Below are 19,058 nucleotides of genomic sequence, written 5' to 3' on the forward strand. Positions count from 1 at the left end.
ACGTAAGCACATAATACATGCTTGGCAAAAAATGCATGGTTGGCTATAGAACAGAAAGAATTATGTAAATCCAAACTATTGCCTCTTAATCCTTTAATTAGACTGAGTCCTTGAGAAGGAAGCACAATTCATTGTTACTGAAGGAAATCAAGAGCAAAGACAGACTGTGACACACCTACACACACACGTGCCCATACACATAATGTAGCGTATTCAAATAAATATGAATAAACACTCAGGCTGAAGGGCTCATGGTCTAAAAAGAAATTTATTTGTTTATGAGAGACATGATTTGGGACAATAGAAAGCTCTCCAGGGATGTGTTGGGAAAAATGTGGTGAGAGGACAAGACTCAGCAACCCACGGGCATGTCAAAAGATGTGCACAAACACTCTTGGGTGAACTCTGCTCTGACTTCAGGCCAAAGGTGTTTGCTCACAGGGCTCTGACAGCTGAATGGCTAGAAGGCCCTGGCTCGAGGAATTTATTCGGAACCTTGCTTCTTTTTCTTCTTCTTCTTCTTCGTCTTCTTCATTGGTATGTCATGTAATATAGCTTCCACTGCTTCCTCAACTTGCTTTTGCAGCTTTTTCTTTTCTCTTCTTTTTTTGGGCTTTGGGATAATGTCTTGGTCATCAGGGGGCCACACACAATCCTCTCCATCCTCAGCAGAAACACCAGAATTCTCATCCTGATAAGGGTCTCTGAGCTGCCATTCAGCTTGGTCTTTCTTCTTTTTGGCCTGCGGTTCAGTGTAAGTCTCCACATTTTTATCTTTTTTTCTCTTCTTTCCCCTTTTTCTTTCCACTTGGGTCTCTGCAAGGTCAGGCCCTGTTGCTAAGACCTGTGGCTTATTCTTTAGCTCTGCCATCCGTTTGGCAAAGTACTCCTGGATGGTGAAGGCACTGGTCGTTGTAGTGGAAGACACATTCCCATCTGGAGTGGCGGGGCTGGAATCATCATCCTAAGGTGGGGAAAAAAGTTAAAACCAATTGAGCATCAACTGTTGACTCTTCACAGCATCCCAAAGAACTACACATGGAACTACTCACCCTAAGCAGTAGAAGACCAGGCTAAGTGCCCAGCTTCCACCTTGGCTCTTTGTCTCCCTTTTGGTAGAGCTCAACAGCAAAGCACAGAACAAAATGGCCAGACACTTGGTTGAATACTGTATGTATTCAAACAGACAGAAGCTAACTTCGGGCAAGTCACCTACAGGGAATTGTGAGTAAATAGCTGCTTAGCAACAATGTTATGCCTGATGACTAAGTACCCAGAAGCTCCCTTAAAAACACAGGGACACTGAAGTTCTCCAGCTCTGTGATTTTATCGGACACCTATTTCAGCTCTATTATGGATTACACAGGTCTCTGTGGATTGACCCGGAAGCATAGATGACACAGGTATATGCTAGCCCTTCCTGTAACAGGAGCCCAATGCCAACCCAGAATCTGGTGTGTCAGGAACACCTGTCTCCTCCACAGACAGGGGTGGCCCTCCAGAAGAGAATGCACCAAGGCTGGAAGAGTAAGTGTTCCCTCTTCCACACACAAAGGGTAGGTTATCATGGGGAACCATTCCTTCTCGGCTGGGGCTGGGGAAAAGAGAGATGGCCCCATCCTTACTCCAACATGGATTAGATACTCATGGCTCTGTTAGTCTTGTTTCCAAATGTGAAGAATTACTCAATCATAACAGCTGGCATTAAGTGAGGTTTACATTTTAATTTTAAATAAATACACTGAGCTGTAAGGCTTTAGAAGTGAGAAAATTCCTAACTTGATAGCTTGGGATAAAAAATGAAATGCTACCATCATCATATGGGTTTTGGCTGTCTGACAGGAAGAGGATGAAAATGTGTGAGAGAAAATAAGTACCTACAAGATGAAGAATATAAGGACTATGGTTTATGTAGTCAATGTTTAGAGTAACTATGCCCACAGAAACTTTTGAAATAAGCCCTTAGACAATAATGCTAACCCTGGATTTTCATAATAACCGGGCTTCTTTTCATTTTTACTTACTTGCACGGAAGAGACTGGTTGACCCTTTCATGTTGGAAGGGTAGAAAAATGGCTTTCTGAATAAATCCATTTCCAAATTAGGATTCTACAAATTTTTCTGAACTTGTCAGGCAAAGTTCTGCCTATGCAGCTAACTTTATGACAAACCAACACATATAAATGGACCACGCATTTTCTTGACACAGAACTCAAAAACCAGCTCAGTGGAATCAACGTAGCATCCTTTTTCAAATTCCAGCAGAATCAATACTCCATCCATGAACAACTAGGTTTTAGTGGCTATTGCCTCAGAGAGCTCTCATGAAAGGATACCATACCAACAGTATCACAACTTATCCAATTAACACAAACCTTATTTTACTCAGGGCTAAAAACACAAAATTTTGTGGTCAATTTTTAAATTTCAAAATGTAAACAGCAGAACGTATGGAATAAACCAACTAAGTGCTGGAACAACTTCATATGTTACCTATCAAGCATTCAATTCTGGCTGCAATCCCATCATGTAATTTTGCAAAATATTTAAAAACAGCTGCCCCAGGAAAGTGAAACAAGGTCACTTGTCTTTTTAATTCTTTAAATGTTGAAAAAGCTGAAATTCTGCATAGCAGAATGAGAAATCTTCTCAAGGTGTCCTGATGCCAGCTAATCCCAGTTTGATGGGCAAGAATGCTCTTGCCTTCCATTTAAGGTACAAAGCCACACCCAGACAGAAGACAGTCTGTGAAGGTGTCCTGTTTATGTAAAGCAGGTCTCATTTAGTTTCATGGCATTAAAAGGAGTTTATTTTATGCAGGCCAGCTCATCTGGTGTCTGAGGAACTGAAATTTAAATTGCATCCTATGGCTCCTTACCTTGCTCACCTATGTATTACCTCCTGAATTCCTGCTTTTAATTAAATCACAGGAACTAATTGCTGGCATTAATCACACTTTTAATTATTAGGAAATATAAGACTATTTTTGAGTCAGTTGTTGAATTCAGCAGGCCTTTCTAATTCCAGAAAATAACTATGATCATAATCAACTCCTTATGGTGATAAGGATTTTAATAACCACGGGCCATTGCACACCAAACTTAGCAGGGCATGAAGACAAGCAAAAGGTGCCAGCACCCAAATCCTATTTATCTCAAAGAAAGTGTAGGCAAAACAATGACTTGCCAGGGAGAGCCATTTAATGCCAGGGGCAGCCACCCTCCCACATCACAGGAATGTATCTGTTTTAAAAGCCAAAGAAACAGAAGTAATCAGTGGCAGATCTGACTCTTGTAAGGGCAGTGCCTAGGACTCCTACAGCATAAACTCTTATTTTGATTTTATAAATCATAAACCTAGTTTCTTACTATAGCAATTGTCATTCCTGTATTCTATATTCTTGGCCATGAATATGAAAAATATATACCTTTTTAAGAAAACCAAAACTTTTTTCATGTTTGGTCTTTATTTCAAAGAAAGACTGAAAAAAAGCAACAGTTGCTTCTAGTCATTTGAAACAGAGACAACTTGCATCTTTCCATATTTCCATTAATCATAGAATACAACCTCAAAAAAAAAATCTATAATGCCACAAGTGACTTCTACTGTTTTGTAAACTTTGAGAATGCACCAATTTGCTAACAGTGTTCTAAATATCAGTCAAATAAATGACCAATACCTTGAAAACTTCCATTTCCATAAAAAATGCTACCAAGAGAGGTATAGTTCTTACTAAACATTTGATTTACGCTTAGGGATTCAGGAAACTTTTTTTTTTTTTGGAATTCTAATCCTTGCTGTTAACTAATGAAGGTCCTTAAATGGATCCCATAGACTCTCTAAGCCTGATACCTATTATTAAGTCAAAGAAGTAGGTTAAAGGAGGTCACTTCCAAGGTGCCTTGGAGGTCTAAAACTTACTGATCTCTGAAGAGATGTTTGTGCTGCCCATATCACAGAGGAGGTATAGTGAGGCAGTATAAGCAGACAGAAGAGATGAGTTCTGGTCATAGCAAAGCACCCCCAACTCTTAAGCCAAGATGCTGCAGTGACACCAATATACATGCAGTCTACCCATGGGAAAAACACTTCTACACCACCTGTAAGAGAGCAGGCAGTCAACAAGGAGATTGAGTAATACCATTCAGAAGAGCTGAAAGAGCCAAATACTATTTTGTACTGAAGAGTTGTTAAGAATTTGTTTAAAATAACAGATACTACATAGAGGATTAAATCAGTGAAAGCAAAAAACTGGAGTGACTATTAACTGAAGGATAAATCTGTTTTATACCTATATCCTGAAAATCATCCCAAATACTTCTAGGAAAGGTCATAAAAATCTAAAACTTGTTTCCCCATAAAGCAAATTCCCATAAAGCTTTATTTAAATCTGCTATGTTTAAGCTAATTTCATTGTCTCACTAATTTACAAAGTAAAGGAAAAACAAAAAAAATTATCTTTCACAAAGTCCAATATACAGCTTTTTTTAAAACCAAGAACATATTACTATTTTTTTAAATTTTATTTTTCCAGTGTTCCAAGATTCATTGTTTATGTACCACACCCACTGTTCCATGCAATACGTACCCTCCTTAATACCCACCACCAGGCCCTCCCAACCCCCCACCCACCCCAAAGCCCCCTGTTTGTTTCTCAGAATCCAGTCTCTCATGCTTTAGCTCCCCCTCTGACTTCCCCCAGTTCACTTCTCTGTTCCTTCTCCTAATATTAGTCCTCCATGTTATTCCTTATGCTCCACAAGTAAGTTAAACCATATGATAATCGACTCACTGCTTGACTTATTATTTCACTCAGCATAATCTCCTCCAGTCCTGCCCATGTAAAAAATGATAATAAATTCTCTTTTTGTACTTAACAATTTTGAAGGTTCTCTTTTTCTATACCTTGGCTTCAAAATCCCCACCGATACTTCACATACCCTAAATTTGTGTTCTCCAAAGGCAGAGTGTGGGGGAAATGCTAATGATTTTACCCAACTGGAATTAAAACTGGTGGGCTTCTGGAATGAATGATGGGCAGCCTCTCCCTTGGCTTTTATGCCTTCACAGCCTAAGATTCTTTAAGTCCTGGTGTGAGGGGGCCAAGAGTTTCAACAGCTGCCTAGTTATGGCATGCTCAAGGAGAAATGCAGGCTTTCACTTTGGTCCAGTGACTGATACAGGTTGTAGAGTCGTCTGTGTGGGAGCTGGGCTCTGCCTGTGGAATCCCCCCAGGCTTTACGCTAACCACAGCCCCCTGTCAGTTCACGCAGTCAGGGACATGTCCGAAGTAAATGTGCATTTCCAGGACCAAGCAGGATACCTAAGACGAAGCTTTGCAAAGAAAGAGGTCCATGAACGAGGAGGGGAAATGATAAGGGAATAACAAAAGCAGTTTTAAAACAAACCTCTCCCTAAATTTGTAATATGTCCACTGTATTGCCTTCCTTTTTGTCAATTACTCAAAAAGAACCAAGGGTACATTTAGAGCCTTGAAATCTTTTCCATGTATTTTAGAACCTACTCTTTTAAAAATATAAAGTGCAACAGTTCCTTGTGTTGTTTTGTTTTCTGAGTTAATATAGTCTGTTCCCAGAAAATCTGTCTTCTCATTTCTCTGAGCTTACAAAAGTACATGTTAACCAGTCAGAATGGTTAAAATTAGCAAGTCAGGAAACGACAGGTGTTGACAAGGATGCAGAGAAAGGGGAATCCTCCTACACTGTTGGTGGGAATGCAAGCTGGTGCAGCCACTCTGGAAAACAGTATGGAGGTTCCTCAAAAAGTTGAAAATAGAGCTACCCCATGACCCAGCAATCACGCTACTGGGTATTTACCCTAAAGATATAAATGTAGGGATCCAAAGGGGCACGTGCGCTCAAATGTTTATAGCAGCAATGTCCACAATAGCAAACTGTGGAAAGAACCTAGATGTCCATCAATAGATGAACCAATAAAGATGTGGTATATACATAACGGAATACTATGCAGCCATCAAAAAACAAAATCCTGCCATTTGCAACAACGTGGATGGAACTAGAGGGTATTACGCTAAGTGAAGTAAGTCAATCAGAGAAAGACAATTATCATATGATCTCTCTGATATGAGGAATTTGAGAGGCAGGACGGGGATTATGGGGGGTATGGAGGGAAAAATGAAACGAGATGAGATCGGGAGGGAGACAAACCATAAAAGACTCTTAATACCCCAAAACAAACTGAGGGTTGCTGGGGGGTGGGAAGAGAGAGAGAGGGTGGCTGGGTGATGGACACTGGGATGGTATATGCTATGGTGAGTGCTGTGAATTATGCAAGACTGATAATTCACAGACTTGAACACTGAAGCAAATAATATATGTTAATAAAAAAAATACACACTGTTTTTAATTTGTAGTTAAAATAATGCAACTTTGGAGAATTTCATTTGAAATGTGAAGCAAGATACAATTAACAGGGGAAATGCATGTGCAAATTAATGGTTGTTTTCATGAGCGATTTAATCTTTTTTTTTTTTCATGAGCGATTTAATCTTCATGTTCATTTAAAAGTAGGTGATTATTGTGTGTCTAAAATTTTACTGTGAGAAAATATTGGTCCTAGGTGTACAAAATAAAGAATTCATAATGTTTAAACTAAAAAAAAAAAAAATCTGACAATCAGTTTTCCCAAATGATAGCTGGGGCCTTAATTTCTACCCAAGCAATAAATATTCTGTGGGATGTAACTCAGAAGTGCCTGTTCCTCACTTCACAGAACCTCAATGGTTTAAAGCTAGAAGGTACCTGTGGGAATGCTGCAGTCAGTTACAGAAGGAAACTTGACCCAACAAGGCCATACCTGATGTACTGAAGAAAGCAGCCACCATTTCTCAGATGCCTTCAAAATGCCAGTCACTTATTACCATAAGTCAGCCCATGTGACCCTCACAGCAACCCAAGGAAAGGAACTGTCTCCATTTTACAGATCAAAGCGCTTAACTGCAGGTCTTGGGGCCACAAGGCTGCCAGAAACAAAGCCCTTTCTCTTTCCACGACAGCATCCTAACTTTTGACCTATGTCACAGATTCACTTGTTGCTGCTGCTTTCTTCAGAAATCATCCTAATATGGAAATGTGTATCAGTTGCTCATATAACCCATGGACTAAGATCCACGCTCAACTTTGACGAGGGCAGAAGGTAACTGATGCAAAAGCTTCACATAGAAAAAATGTCACCAGAAATAGATAATACTTTCAAAACAGAAACAAACAAACAAACAAACCCTTATGTAGTTTGCAGTTTATATAAATAAAAAATAGCCTAAAACCAGGGTGAAGAGGTTTATAATTAGTCAAATTAGCATGTAAATTCACTTAGCAAAGTGTGAGGGTTTTGAAGCAGGAAGTAAAAGTTGAGTCCAAACTTCCACCCAAGGTAAGACTCCTTCATGGACAGATGTCTTACAACTTCCAGCCAGATACCTCTAATACCAAAAGCGATTACTTGGGGAGGCGGGCAGTACCTCCTACTGTTAACTTGCTTTGTCTCCGTTTTCTCAAAAGCAGTAGTTAGATTCCAGTGGTCAAGCCTATATATACTTGCGCCATTCTGAGGGCTGGAGAATCTTGGGACCTAAACCTATCTTTGGCAGTTCTGAATTACCATTGGAATTGGGAGCAGTGGGACAGAATGGATGTAAAGGAAACAAGACTTTGCAAAGAGAGATCCTTACAACTTCAATTATAATACATCACAATCATCTCAGGTGCCTGGAAGATGTCCAAACTACACATGTCAACTTTTCTCCAGTATCCACAGAATTTTGAGTTTGTTGGGTGTTTCTCTTACATAATTCTCTCCTAGAGGCTCTGCAGCTTAATGAGCTATCTGCTCAAACACCTCTGGGTTCACAGTCCTCTTTGCCTTTCAAACATGTATACTAAGGTGGATTAACAGCAAAATGCCCAAATAAAAAGGATTCTCCTTATTGCCTTCAAAAGGATGTTGTTAGTATCTTTCAGGGCAAGAAAACAGAGCAGTTTGGGTTGAGAATTCAGTGAGATGTTTTGGGCAAATGCACTATAAATATAAAATCTTAACTTATGATAGATTTAGTACAGCAATGGGGTTTCAAAGGCAAAAGTCTTTCAGCTCACTGGCCTCTCTCATACATGACCTCTTAAGTGACAAGATGACTGAAGCCTTTTGATTTCCATGTTAAAACATTCTACAACAGCGATCCTTCAACTTTCCTCATTTAAAGAAAAAGCAGAGGCCCTGAGCTCAAAAGCAATGGATTTAGCAAGTGGAGTTATTAGCTCTGACAGCTAGTGCCTGCAATGAGCAGATGCTCACTTCCTCTCTTCTCTGTCCTCAGCTTGGGCTGGATCAGTCTGTGCAAAGGTAAGAAAGCTTGGAGAGTGAGTGCTTTGAAAGAACACTTTGTATCTTTTCCAAGTTTTTCAGCAGGACAGTTCTGACAAACACGAATTATGTCTTTTTTTTTTTTTTTAAGATTTTTTACTTATTTATTTGACAGAGAGAGAGATCTCTCAAGTAGGCAGAGAGGCAGGCCGAGAGAGGAGGAAGCAGGCTCCCTGCGGAGCAGAGAGCCCGATGCGGGCCTCGATCCCAGGACTCTGGGATCATGACCTGAGCTGAAGGCAGAGGCCCTAACCCACTGAGCCACCCAGGCGCCCCACGAATTATGTCTTGATGTACTCCTGGGATGTAGAAATTGCACCCATTCATTTTGGACAAAGATAAAGTTATGGAGTGATTTCATCACTTACAGGATGAGGCACTGCTGGAATATGTATGCACTACAGCCTCTGCCAACAGATGGGGCAGAATGGGCTGATGTAGTCACTCATTATGCGGGGCCTAGGATGTTCTTGTAGAGCCTTTCCACATAGTCAGGTGCATCAGCTTCTTGAAGATGGAGTGCAAAACTGCCTCCTTCAACAAGGCTGATCACTTGTGACGTATCCTCTCTTGTTTACTGTCTGTGACTAGTAATTAATGAGCTACTTTTATTTTCTGATTTTGTATAATTTGCTGTGTAAGCATCTTCCCAGGGAAATGTTAAGTTCCTTGAGGGCAGAGACCATTCCTATTTCATTTATATTCAGCACACACTCTCCAGGGAGGAACAACCCCATGGTAGGTGCTCAAGGAAAGTACAGAAGATACAAAGCCCAAGCAGATCAAGGCTGATGCTCTCACTACCACCCACTGAGCCATAAGTTTTGTATATACTGGTAGAGATCTGTGCCTGCCGGGCAGGCCCAATGACTAGAAGGTGCTTGGAAGGGTGAAGGTGCTTGGAAAGGTAGGAAGGAGAGAGTCAGCATTTTGCAGTATACATTCTTCCCATCCAGATGAAACCATTTCCTTCTCATCAGATGCTACTGCCCTTCATGGTGCACCCTGCTTCTCTAACAACTTAGAGAGATCAAACAGTTACTTCCTTTGGCCCTTAGTGATTCAGAGGAGCTCAGTCAACTAATGCACACACTTCTCCTCTGGTCTGTTACTCCACATGTTACCGTAGTCACCTCCCAGGAAATAAGTAAATTGGAAAAAACAACAACAACAACAGCAACAACAAACAGGTACTGTGTTGTATGAAACTGTCACATGCATTCCATGGGACTAGTGGAACAGAGCAACAGAACAAACAGCCTGGATGGGCTGAATTGCTCTTGTCATCAAAAGAAAAGGGCGGACAGCAAGAGAGTTCTAGGGCACATCAGAGGCAAAGGTAGGAGCTTATTTTAAGAAGACAAACAGCTGGATGAAAGTGCCACTATAAACCCCTGGCTGCAAGTTGTTAAGGTACATCCTAGGTTGTATCCTGAGCTGGAAATACAACCTGGGAAAGCCTCTTATTCTAGAGTCATTAGAATGGGTTTGTTTACAAAGGTTAAGCTAAGCAGTGATCAATACTGTTAGAAAGCAGGAACTGTGCAGCCATACCAGCATTTCTCTCCTTGCTTTCCATGTACCTTTTGTTTCCATATAATTGAAAACATTTAGTGTTTTCTTGACAAAGAGTTGTTTCTGTGCTCACAAAAAAAAAAAATTATTCAAATGTGAAATTGTGTGTGTCTGTGCGTGTGTGTGTTTATTTCAAGATCTTCATCACTCATATCTGGAGATAGGCTAAACAGACAGTTTCAGTTGTAACCAGTCTTAGGGAATCTGCTTAGGAAACATAATTGCTTTTAGTATCAGAAAGCATCACAAGAGTTAAGAACAAATACAAAACTCTCCCTGACTGAAGAGAAAATCTGACTAAAATTTGGGTTAAAAATAAAAAATAGAATATCGGCAGAGGTGGAGAAAACCTATAGACTCTGCGTATTGGGGGGGCAGGTGTACACACACAAACAGGTTCTAGAAAGCCATGGCATGTATTAGAAGCATGCTCTGCAGGGGCTCCAGCAGAGGTCTCTGGAACAGCAATGACAAACTATGGCCCATGGGCCAAATCGAGCCTGCTGCTGATCTCTAAACACCTCGCAAGTTAAAAGACAGGTTTACATTTTAGGGGTGCCTACATGGCTCAGCTGGTTAAGTGTCCAACTCTTGATTTCAACTCAGGTCATGATCTCAGGGTTGTGAGACTGAGCCCTGCTTGAGATTCTCTCTCTCCCTCTGCCCCCACCCTCAATCAATCAATCAATCAATCAATTTTTTCATTTTACGTGGTTGGGGAAATCAAAAGACTATCTTATAACTTGTGACAATTATATGCATTTCAAATATCAATGTCCATAAAGTTTTGAATTGCAACAGTAAAGAATTTGTGGAAGTCTGTTTCTCTCTAGAGAGAAATAAACATAATAGATGCTAAGTAAGTATTTGCTGAACAAATAAATTTATTATCAAATGTCTGCTTTTGGAAGTATTAGATGCTCTGAAGTATACACACATACACACATATACATACAGACACATCTACATCCACATTTATACGGAACTGGGGGGCTTTGGGTTTGATGGCGTTCTTAATGTCCATCACTTGTTATCTTCCTGAATTAATGCTGGTGAATAGTAGAGAGGCTTCTAACTGCTATCTGATTTCAAGCAGCGAAGGATGGTAGACAAGGAGAAAGTCTGATGAAGTGATCAGACATCAAAGAGAATTCTCAACACCCTACAAACCTACAGAGATATCTTTCTAATAATTAGGCATTAGAACTTTCTTGGAATTTACAAACTCAGACAAATAAACTGGACATCCTCAGAGAAGATAATGGAAAACTAAAAGGGACAAAATATCTCGCTCTGCACTGAACAACAGGAGAGCAATATACAAATAATGCCAAATTCCTCATATGAAGGCCAATGCTAACAAAACTGTTCATGTCTTTTTTTTTTTTTTCTTTTGCCTCCTCAGTTGTTCCAACTGCCATCCATTAAGAGAAGCCAACATAAACGTGTTTCAAAATGATGGTTCTCTATGGCAATAATTTCTCAAGTAACTGACATCAAAACTCCTGACAAGAGTCATACAGCCTCTGGGGAAAAAGGGGAAAGAAAGAGGAGCAGGTTTCTTGCCTCCCTGAAGGATCCTAAGGCTCAGAAGTTGCAGTGACTCATGTGACAACATTTCACAACATACTAGCCCTTAGAAGATAAACGAACCTCCTGCAAAGCTAGAAATGATCAATGTGACGTAGATATCAACTTCTTCAAATGAAGTCTAAAATTAATCCAAACTGACTATATTTTATAATTCTAGGTCAACTGGTTCTCTTTGCTGTTCTCTGGAGGCAGGACAAATAGCTTTTATCCATAATTGAAGGGTAGTCTCTGAATCTTTTTTTTTTTTTAAAGATTTTATTTATTTGACAGATACACAGAGATCACAAGCAGGCAAGGAGGCAGGCAGAGAGAAAGGGGGAAACAGGCTCCCCGCCGAGCAGAGAGTCCAATGCGGGGTTCGATCCCATGACCCTGAGATCATGATCCAAGCTGAAGGCAGAGGCTGACCCACTGAGCCACCCAGGCGTCCCTAGTCTCTGAATCTTAATGAGCAAGAGCAGAGGCTACCTGAGAATCTGATTCTTCCATCTTTACTCCAGAAAAGACATGATAATTGCTTAGGAGTCATGAAAACTCATACTCAGCTTCCTTATTATAGAAAGCACAGCATTTTTGGAAGAGTTCAGAGAACTTAGTACTTTGAAACTAGGATTAGAGGAAGAACAGTTATGTGGAATAGTCAAGATTACTTTTTTTTTCTTTAAGATTTTATTTATTTGACAGAGAAGAGACAGTGAGAGAGGGAACACAAGCAGGGGAAGCTGGGGAGGGAGAAGCAGATCCTCCACTGAGCAGGGAGCCTGATGTGAAACTCGATCCCAGGACCCCGAGATCATGACCTGAGCTGAAGGCAGATGCTTAAAGACTGAATCACCGAGGTGCCCTCAAGATAACTTTTAAGAGAAAGGTAAATTAGGTAAATGAAGTCACTAACAAAAGAAAGTCCCTCAATTCTTGTATAATATATGAGGTTAATAACCCTTCTATACTATTTTTAATTGACCAGAAATCAAAATAACAATTAAAAACATTTAAAAATACTTTTTAGGGGCGCCTGGGTGGCTCAGTGGTTAAAGCCTCTGCCTTCGGCTCAGGTCATGATCCCAGGGTCCTGGGATCGAGCCTCACATCGGGCTCTCAGGAGCCTGCCTCCTCCTCTCTCTCTCTCTGCCTGCCTCTCTGCCTGCTTGTGGTCTGTCTGTCAAATAGATAAAAGTCTTAAAGAAAAAAAAATATTTTTTTAGGAGTAGATTTGGTAGGGCAAAATAATTCTATTTTTAAAGGATATTTAAGTTATTAGTACGAGTAAATTAAATAAAATTCTGAACTCGGTGAGTCACATAATGTAATAAAAGTAAATGACACAAAAATATGACCTTGAAAAGGCTCAGGTCCAATGATTTGGCCATTTTGTCCCTCATGAACAGCCACTGAGCACCTATCATTTACCTGACCGTGGTTGGGACCTTGATAAGAAGCTCCCATCCCAAGGGAGACAGACTATAAAAAAATAATATCAATAAAAAAATAAGACCAGAGTAGATCTCATATAAGTAGTCTTCCCACCACATCAAAAATTAAAATAAGGGATGTCTGGGTGGCTCAGTTGGTTAAGCAGCTGCCTTCGGCTCAGGTCATGATCCCAGCGTCCTGGGATCGAGTCCCACATCGGGCTCCTTGCTCAGCAGGGAGCGCTTCTTCCTCTGCCTCTGCCTGCCATTCTGTCTGCCTGTGCTCGCTTTCTCTCTCCCTCTCTGATAAATAAAATCTTTAAAAAAAATTAAAATAAAAAAATGCACTGGGAGAAACTAAATGATAAGAAAACCAACTGCAAAACAACTCAGTTCAATAAATCCCTAATCGATTAAAGGGTGGCCACAATTCTAAAGAGTTTATAGAAAATAAATTAGCCATCAGGGAAATTCATATCAAAACTACAATGAGATACCACCTTATCCCAGTCAGAATGGCAAAAATTAACAAGGCAGGAAACAACAAGTGTTGACGAGGATGTGGAGAAAGGGCAACCCTCTTATACTATTGGTGGGAATGTAAGTTGGTACAGCCACTCTGGAAAACAGTATGGCGGTTCCTCAAAAAGTTAAAAATGGAGCTACCCTCCCACCCAGCAACTGCACTACTGGGTATTTACTCCAAAGGTACAGATGTAGTGAAAAGAAGGGGCACATGCACCCCAAGGTTCATAGTAGCAATGGCCACAATAGTCAAACTGTGGAAGGAGCCGAGATGCCCTTCAACAGACGAATGGATAAAGATGTGGTTCATATACACAATGGGCTATCACTCAGCCATCAGAAAGGATGAACACCCACCATTTGCATCAACATGGATAGAACTGAAGGGGTTTATGAAGTGAAATAAGTCAAGCAGAGAAAGACAATTACCATATGGTTTCACTCATATGTGGAACATAAAAAATAGAACAGAGCATCACAGGGGAAGGGAGGTAAAACTGAATGGGAAGAAATCAGAGAGGGAGACAAACCATGAGAGACTCTGGACACTGGGAAACAAACTGAGCAACTGGCTGTCGGAAGTGTCCAGTGAACAATTTCTTCCAAAACTAGTAACAAAGCATTAAGCCTGGCCTCCTTAATACTGTAAAGTCTTGCAAACTGGGTCCTGAGGATCTAGAATATTCAGAATGACATCATTCTTCCTGCTTCACCTGGTGAGGTTCCAAAGAGGACCCAGAGGGGAGATGGTGATGCCCAGACCCATATCACTGGTGTTCCTGCAGACTATTTCCTGAGAAGTGAAGCATCGCCTTCTCACAAGCCACGGCCATGCTCTAACGCAAAGGAAGGTTCCTTTTCATCCTATTTTCATTACATTACAGGACGAAAATCTGGGAGAGAATGTTATTTCTGTTTTCCTGACAGGAGAGAGGGTTAGGAGGAAAAACGAGCCAATATTTCACTCTTCTCTTTCAAAACTGAGCCATCTGTATGTCAATTTCTTATTATCACAAAAGCTCTCAAAACCATTTGCTTGATCTGTCAACAAACAAAAAGCCAAATCTAATCCTTTCAGTCCAAACCTACGCCCTGGCAAAAGTCTAACTAAACAAAACAGTCCAGTGACTTAACAACTCTTGGGTTATTTTGGTAGTTCTTTCCTTTACACCCCCCCCACTTCTTTTTCTTTTCTTCTTCTTTATTATGAGTGTCTTATTATAAATTGGGTTTGTGAACTATAAGACAATATAAATTTTTACTGGTACTAAAACAACTTTCAAAAAAGCAATGACCCACTTTCTCCTTTCTGGCTCTTATAGAAAGTAGAGGCAGGCTCCCAAACCCTGTTTGAAGTCCTTGCTGCCAGGAGATGGTCGGTTTATGTCTCTTGTCCTAGGACAGGAAAAGGATGCACTCTCGGCACCGTGTGCTAGGGAGAGATAAGGCCAGAGATTTCTGTCCTCAGCACCTTATCAGCTTTTCCTGCTACTTTCCAGAGCAGACAGCACCATGACTGGCAATAAACTAAACTAGTCTAAGGGTATGTGTGTGTGTGTGTGTGTGTGTGTGTGTGGCTTGAGATTGGTGGGGGGAGGTAGAAAGGGGTATAAAATGAGGAAAAGAGATGAGGTTTTCAATATATCTTAAAATGGTTTGGTCCAAATAAAGTTGCCCTTCTCCCTCACCCCCCAAACACATTTGTTTTTGATCTCTTTTTGCTAAAACTGCCATTAACAGGGATAAAAGGTTTTATAAAAACTTCCTTTCTGGTTGAAATGCACTACCACTTTCCTTGCTTTGAGCCCTGCCCCTAACTGCCGTATGCTACTGGCTTCTGGGCACGTAGCACAAGACCCATCTGCTGTCTATGCTTTGACCGGGGCCTATAAACCGCAGGCTGCAGAGAGAATGTTTTCTTGGGGCACATGTGTCTCATTGAGACAACTGGTGTTTTCTGTGGCCAATTCCATTTCCATCTTGCAGAGGAAGAAGCAAGGCTATGAGAGACTCCTCCAAATACAGAAGGATGTCACTGGTAGCCTCTTTCATTCTGCAACAAATCACACCTGTAAATCCAAAAAGGCTTCTATGCTTTAGAAATCCTGGTCTTTTTCCAGCTGGGGAACAAAGACAGCTGCTGGGGAAGAATATAGACTAAGCAGGGAAATTTAAAATTAGTTATGGCCTTAGTTATTTCTAATGAACTCATACAGAAGTGATACATATTTAGCAGTCTTCTTTTTTTTTAATTTTTAATTGTTTATAAACATTTATTTTTATCCCCAGGGGTACAGGTCTGTGAATCGCCAGGTTTACACACTTCACAGCACTCACCAAAGCATATACCCTCCCCAATGTCCATAACCCTACCCCCCTTCTCCCAACCCCCCTCCCCCCAGCAACCCTCAGTTTGTTTCGTGAGATTAAGAGTCACTTATGGTTTGTCTCCCTCCCTTTCCCATCTTGTTTCATGGATTCTTCTCCTACCCACTTAAGCCCCCATGTTGCATCACCACTTCCTCATATCAGGGAGATCATATGATAGTTGTCTTTCTCCGCTTGACTTATTTCGCTAAGCATGATACGCTCTAGTTCCATCCATGTTGTTGCAAATGGCAAGATTTCGTTTCTTTTGATGGCTGCATAGTATTCCATTGTGTATATATACCACATCTTCTTGATCCATTCATCTGTTGATGGACATCTAGGTTCTTTCCATAGTTTGGCTATTGTGGACATTGCTGCTATAAACATTCGGGTGCACGTGCCCCTTTGGATCACTACGTTTGTATCTTTAGGGTAAATACCCAGTAGTGCAATTGCTGGGTCATAGGGCAGTTCTATTTTCAACATTTTGAGGAACCTCCATGCTGTTTTCCAGAGTGGTTGTACCAGCTTGCATTCCCACCAACAGTGTAGGAGGGTTCCCCTTTCTCCGCATCCTCGCCAGCATCTGGCATTTCCTGACTTGTTGATTTTAGCCATTCTGACTGGTGTGAGGTGATATCTCATTGTGGTTTTGATTTGTATTTCCCTGATGCCGAGTGATATGGAGTACTTTTTCATGTGTCTGTTGGCCATCTGGATGTCTTCTTTTTTTTTTTTTTTTTTTTTTAAAGATTTTATTTATTTATTTGACAGACAGAGATCACAAGTAGGCAGAGAGGCAGGCAGAGAGAGAGGGGAGGAAGCAGGCTCCCTGCTGAGCAGAGAGCCCGATGCGGGACTCGATCCCAGGACCCTGAGATCATGACCTGAGCCGAAGGCAGCGGCTTAACCCACTGAGATGTCTTCTTTGCAGAAACGTCTGTTCATGTCCTCTGCCCATTTCTTGATTGGATTATTTGTTCTTTGGGTGTTGAGTTTGTTAAGTTCTTTATAGATTTTGGACACTAGTCCTTTATCTGATATGTCGTTTGCAAATATCTTCTCCCATTCTGTCAGTTGTCTTTTGATTTTGATGAAATCCCAATAGTTCATTTTTGCCTTTGCTTCCCTTGCCTTTGGCGATGTTCCTAGGAAGATGTTGCTGCGGCTGAGGTCGAAGAGGTTGCTGCCTGTGTTCTCCTCAAGGATTTTGATGGATTCCTTTCTCACATTGAGGTCCTTCATCCATTTTGAGTCTATTTTTGTGTGTGGTGTAAGGAAATGGTCCAATTTCATTTTTCTGCATGTGGCTGTCCAATTTTCCCAACACCATTTATTAAAGAGGCTGTCTTTTTTCCATTGGACATTCTTTCCTGCTTTGTCAAAGATTAGTTGACCGTAGAGTTGAGGGTCTATTTCTGGGCTCTCTATTCTGTTCCATTGGTCTATGTGTCTGTTTTTGTGCCAGTACCATGCTGTCTTGATGATGACAGCTTTGTAATAAAGCTTGAAGTCCGGAATTGTAATGCCACCAACTTTGGCTTTCTTTTTCAATATCCCTTTGGCTATTTGAGGTCTTTTCTGGTTCCATATAAATTTTAAAATTATTTGTTCCATTTCTTTGAAAAAGATGGATGGTACTTTGATAGGAATTGCATTAAATGTGTAGATTGCTTTAGGTAGCATAGACATTTTCACAATATTTATTCTTCCAATCCAGGAGCATGGAACATTTTTCCATTTCTTTGTGTCTTCCTCAATTTCTTCCATGAGTACTTTATAGTTTTCTGAGTATAGATTCTGTGCCTCTTTGGTTAGGTTTATTCCTAGGTATCTTATGGTTTGGGGTGCAATTGTAAATGGGATTGACTCCTTAATTTCTCTTTCTTCTGTCTTGTTGTTGGTGTAGAGAAATGCAACTGATTTCTGTGCATTGATCTTATATCCTGACACTTTACTGAATCCTGTACAAGTTCTAGCAGTTTTGGAGTGGAGTCTTTTGGGTTTTCCACATAGAGTATCATATCATCTGCGAAGAGTGATAATTTGACTTCTTCTTTGCCGATTTGGATGCCTTTAATTTCCTTTTGTTGTCTGATTGCTGAGGCTAGGACTTCTAGTACTATGTTGAATAGCAGTGGTGATAATGGATATCCCTGCCGTGTTCCTGACCTTAGTGGAAAAGCTTTCAGTTTTTCTCCATTGAGAATGATATTTGCAGTGGGTTTTTCATAGATGGCTTTGATGATATTGAGGTATGTGCCCTCTATACCTACACTCTGAAGAGTTTTGATCAGGAAGGGATGCTGTACTTTGTCAAATGCTTTTTCAGCATCTATTGAGAGTATCATATGGTTCTTCTTCTTTCTTTTATTGATGTGTTGTATCACATTGACTGATTTGCGGATGTTGAACCAACCTTGCAGCCCTGGGATAAATCCCAATTGGTTGTGGTGAAGAATCCTTTTAATGTATTTAGCAGTCTTCTTTCTAAAACTTTTACCATGGAAATTTCCAAACATAGAAAAGCTGAGGAAACAGTAAAATGAACCCAATAATATCCAATACTGAGCTTTAACCATTATCAACACAAAACCATTACCAACTCTACTCCCATTAATTCAAAGTGAATCAAAGATATCATGTATTTTCATCTACAAATATTTTAGTATATGTGTCTACAAGGTAACAGCTCTAAGAAAAATCCATAACTAGAATACTATTATCACATAAAAAGATTAACAGAAATTGTTTAACATCACTAAATATCTAGCCTGTATTCATATTGGTTCAATTGTCTTTTAATTCTTTTATTAATTTCAATTCAACTTATAATTGTCTTTTATTTCTTATTACAGTTCCTTTGAATCAGTTTCCAAATAAGGTCCACGTATATTTTGTGATTAGTTGATAGGTCTCTTGTCTTTTAGGCTATTCATTCTCATTCCCTCTTTTGCTTTTTCAATTTCTTACTGATGAAACCAAGGCATTTGTGCTACTAAGTTCTCTCAGAATCTGAATTTTGCTGGATGGATCCCTGTGGTTAAGATGTCCCTATCTCATGGATGTCCTGTAAAAGTTAAATCTAGAGGCAGCTTTGTTTTCCAATGTAATACTCCTCCAATACAGCACATTGATTTATGAAAAAGTGGGATGGATTCATGGTTAAATAAGCTTGGG

At 40.3% G+C, this 19,058-nt stretch overlaps 1 protein-coding gene across 1 annotated transcript in view; it reads right to left on the bottom strand.

The window, feature by feature from the left end:
• Positions 1 to 249: 249 nt before the first annotated feature.
• Positions 250 to 19,058, bottom strand: part of PINX1 (PIN2 (TERF1) interacting telomerase inhibitor 1) — a 94,923-nt gene continuing 76,114 nt past the window's right edge. Inside the window, exon 7 of the mRNA XM_044225049.1 lies at positions 250 to 964. Coding sequence (XP_044080984.1) covers positions 485 to 964 — 480 coding nt within the window. The 3' untranslated portion in view covers positions 250 to 484. The remainder of the gene's footprint in view (positions 965 to 19,058) is intronic.

The sequence above is a fragment of the Neovison vison genome, chromosome 11 (genome assembly GCF_020171115.1).
Source record: "Neovison vison isolate M4711 chromosome 11, ASM_NN_V1, whole genome shotgun sequence".
Taxonomy (NCBI): Eukaryota; Metazoa; Chordata; class Mammalia; order Carnivora; family Mustelidae; genus Neogale; species Neogale vison.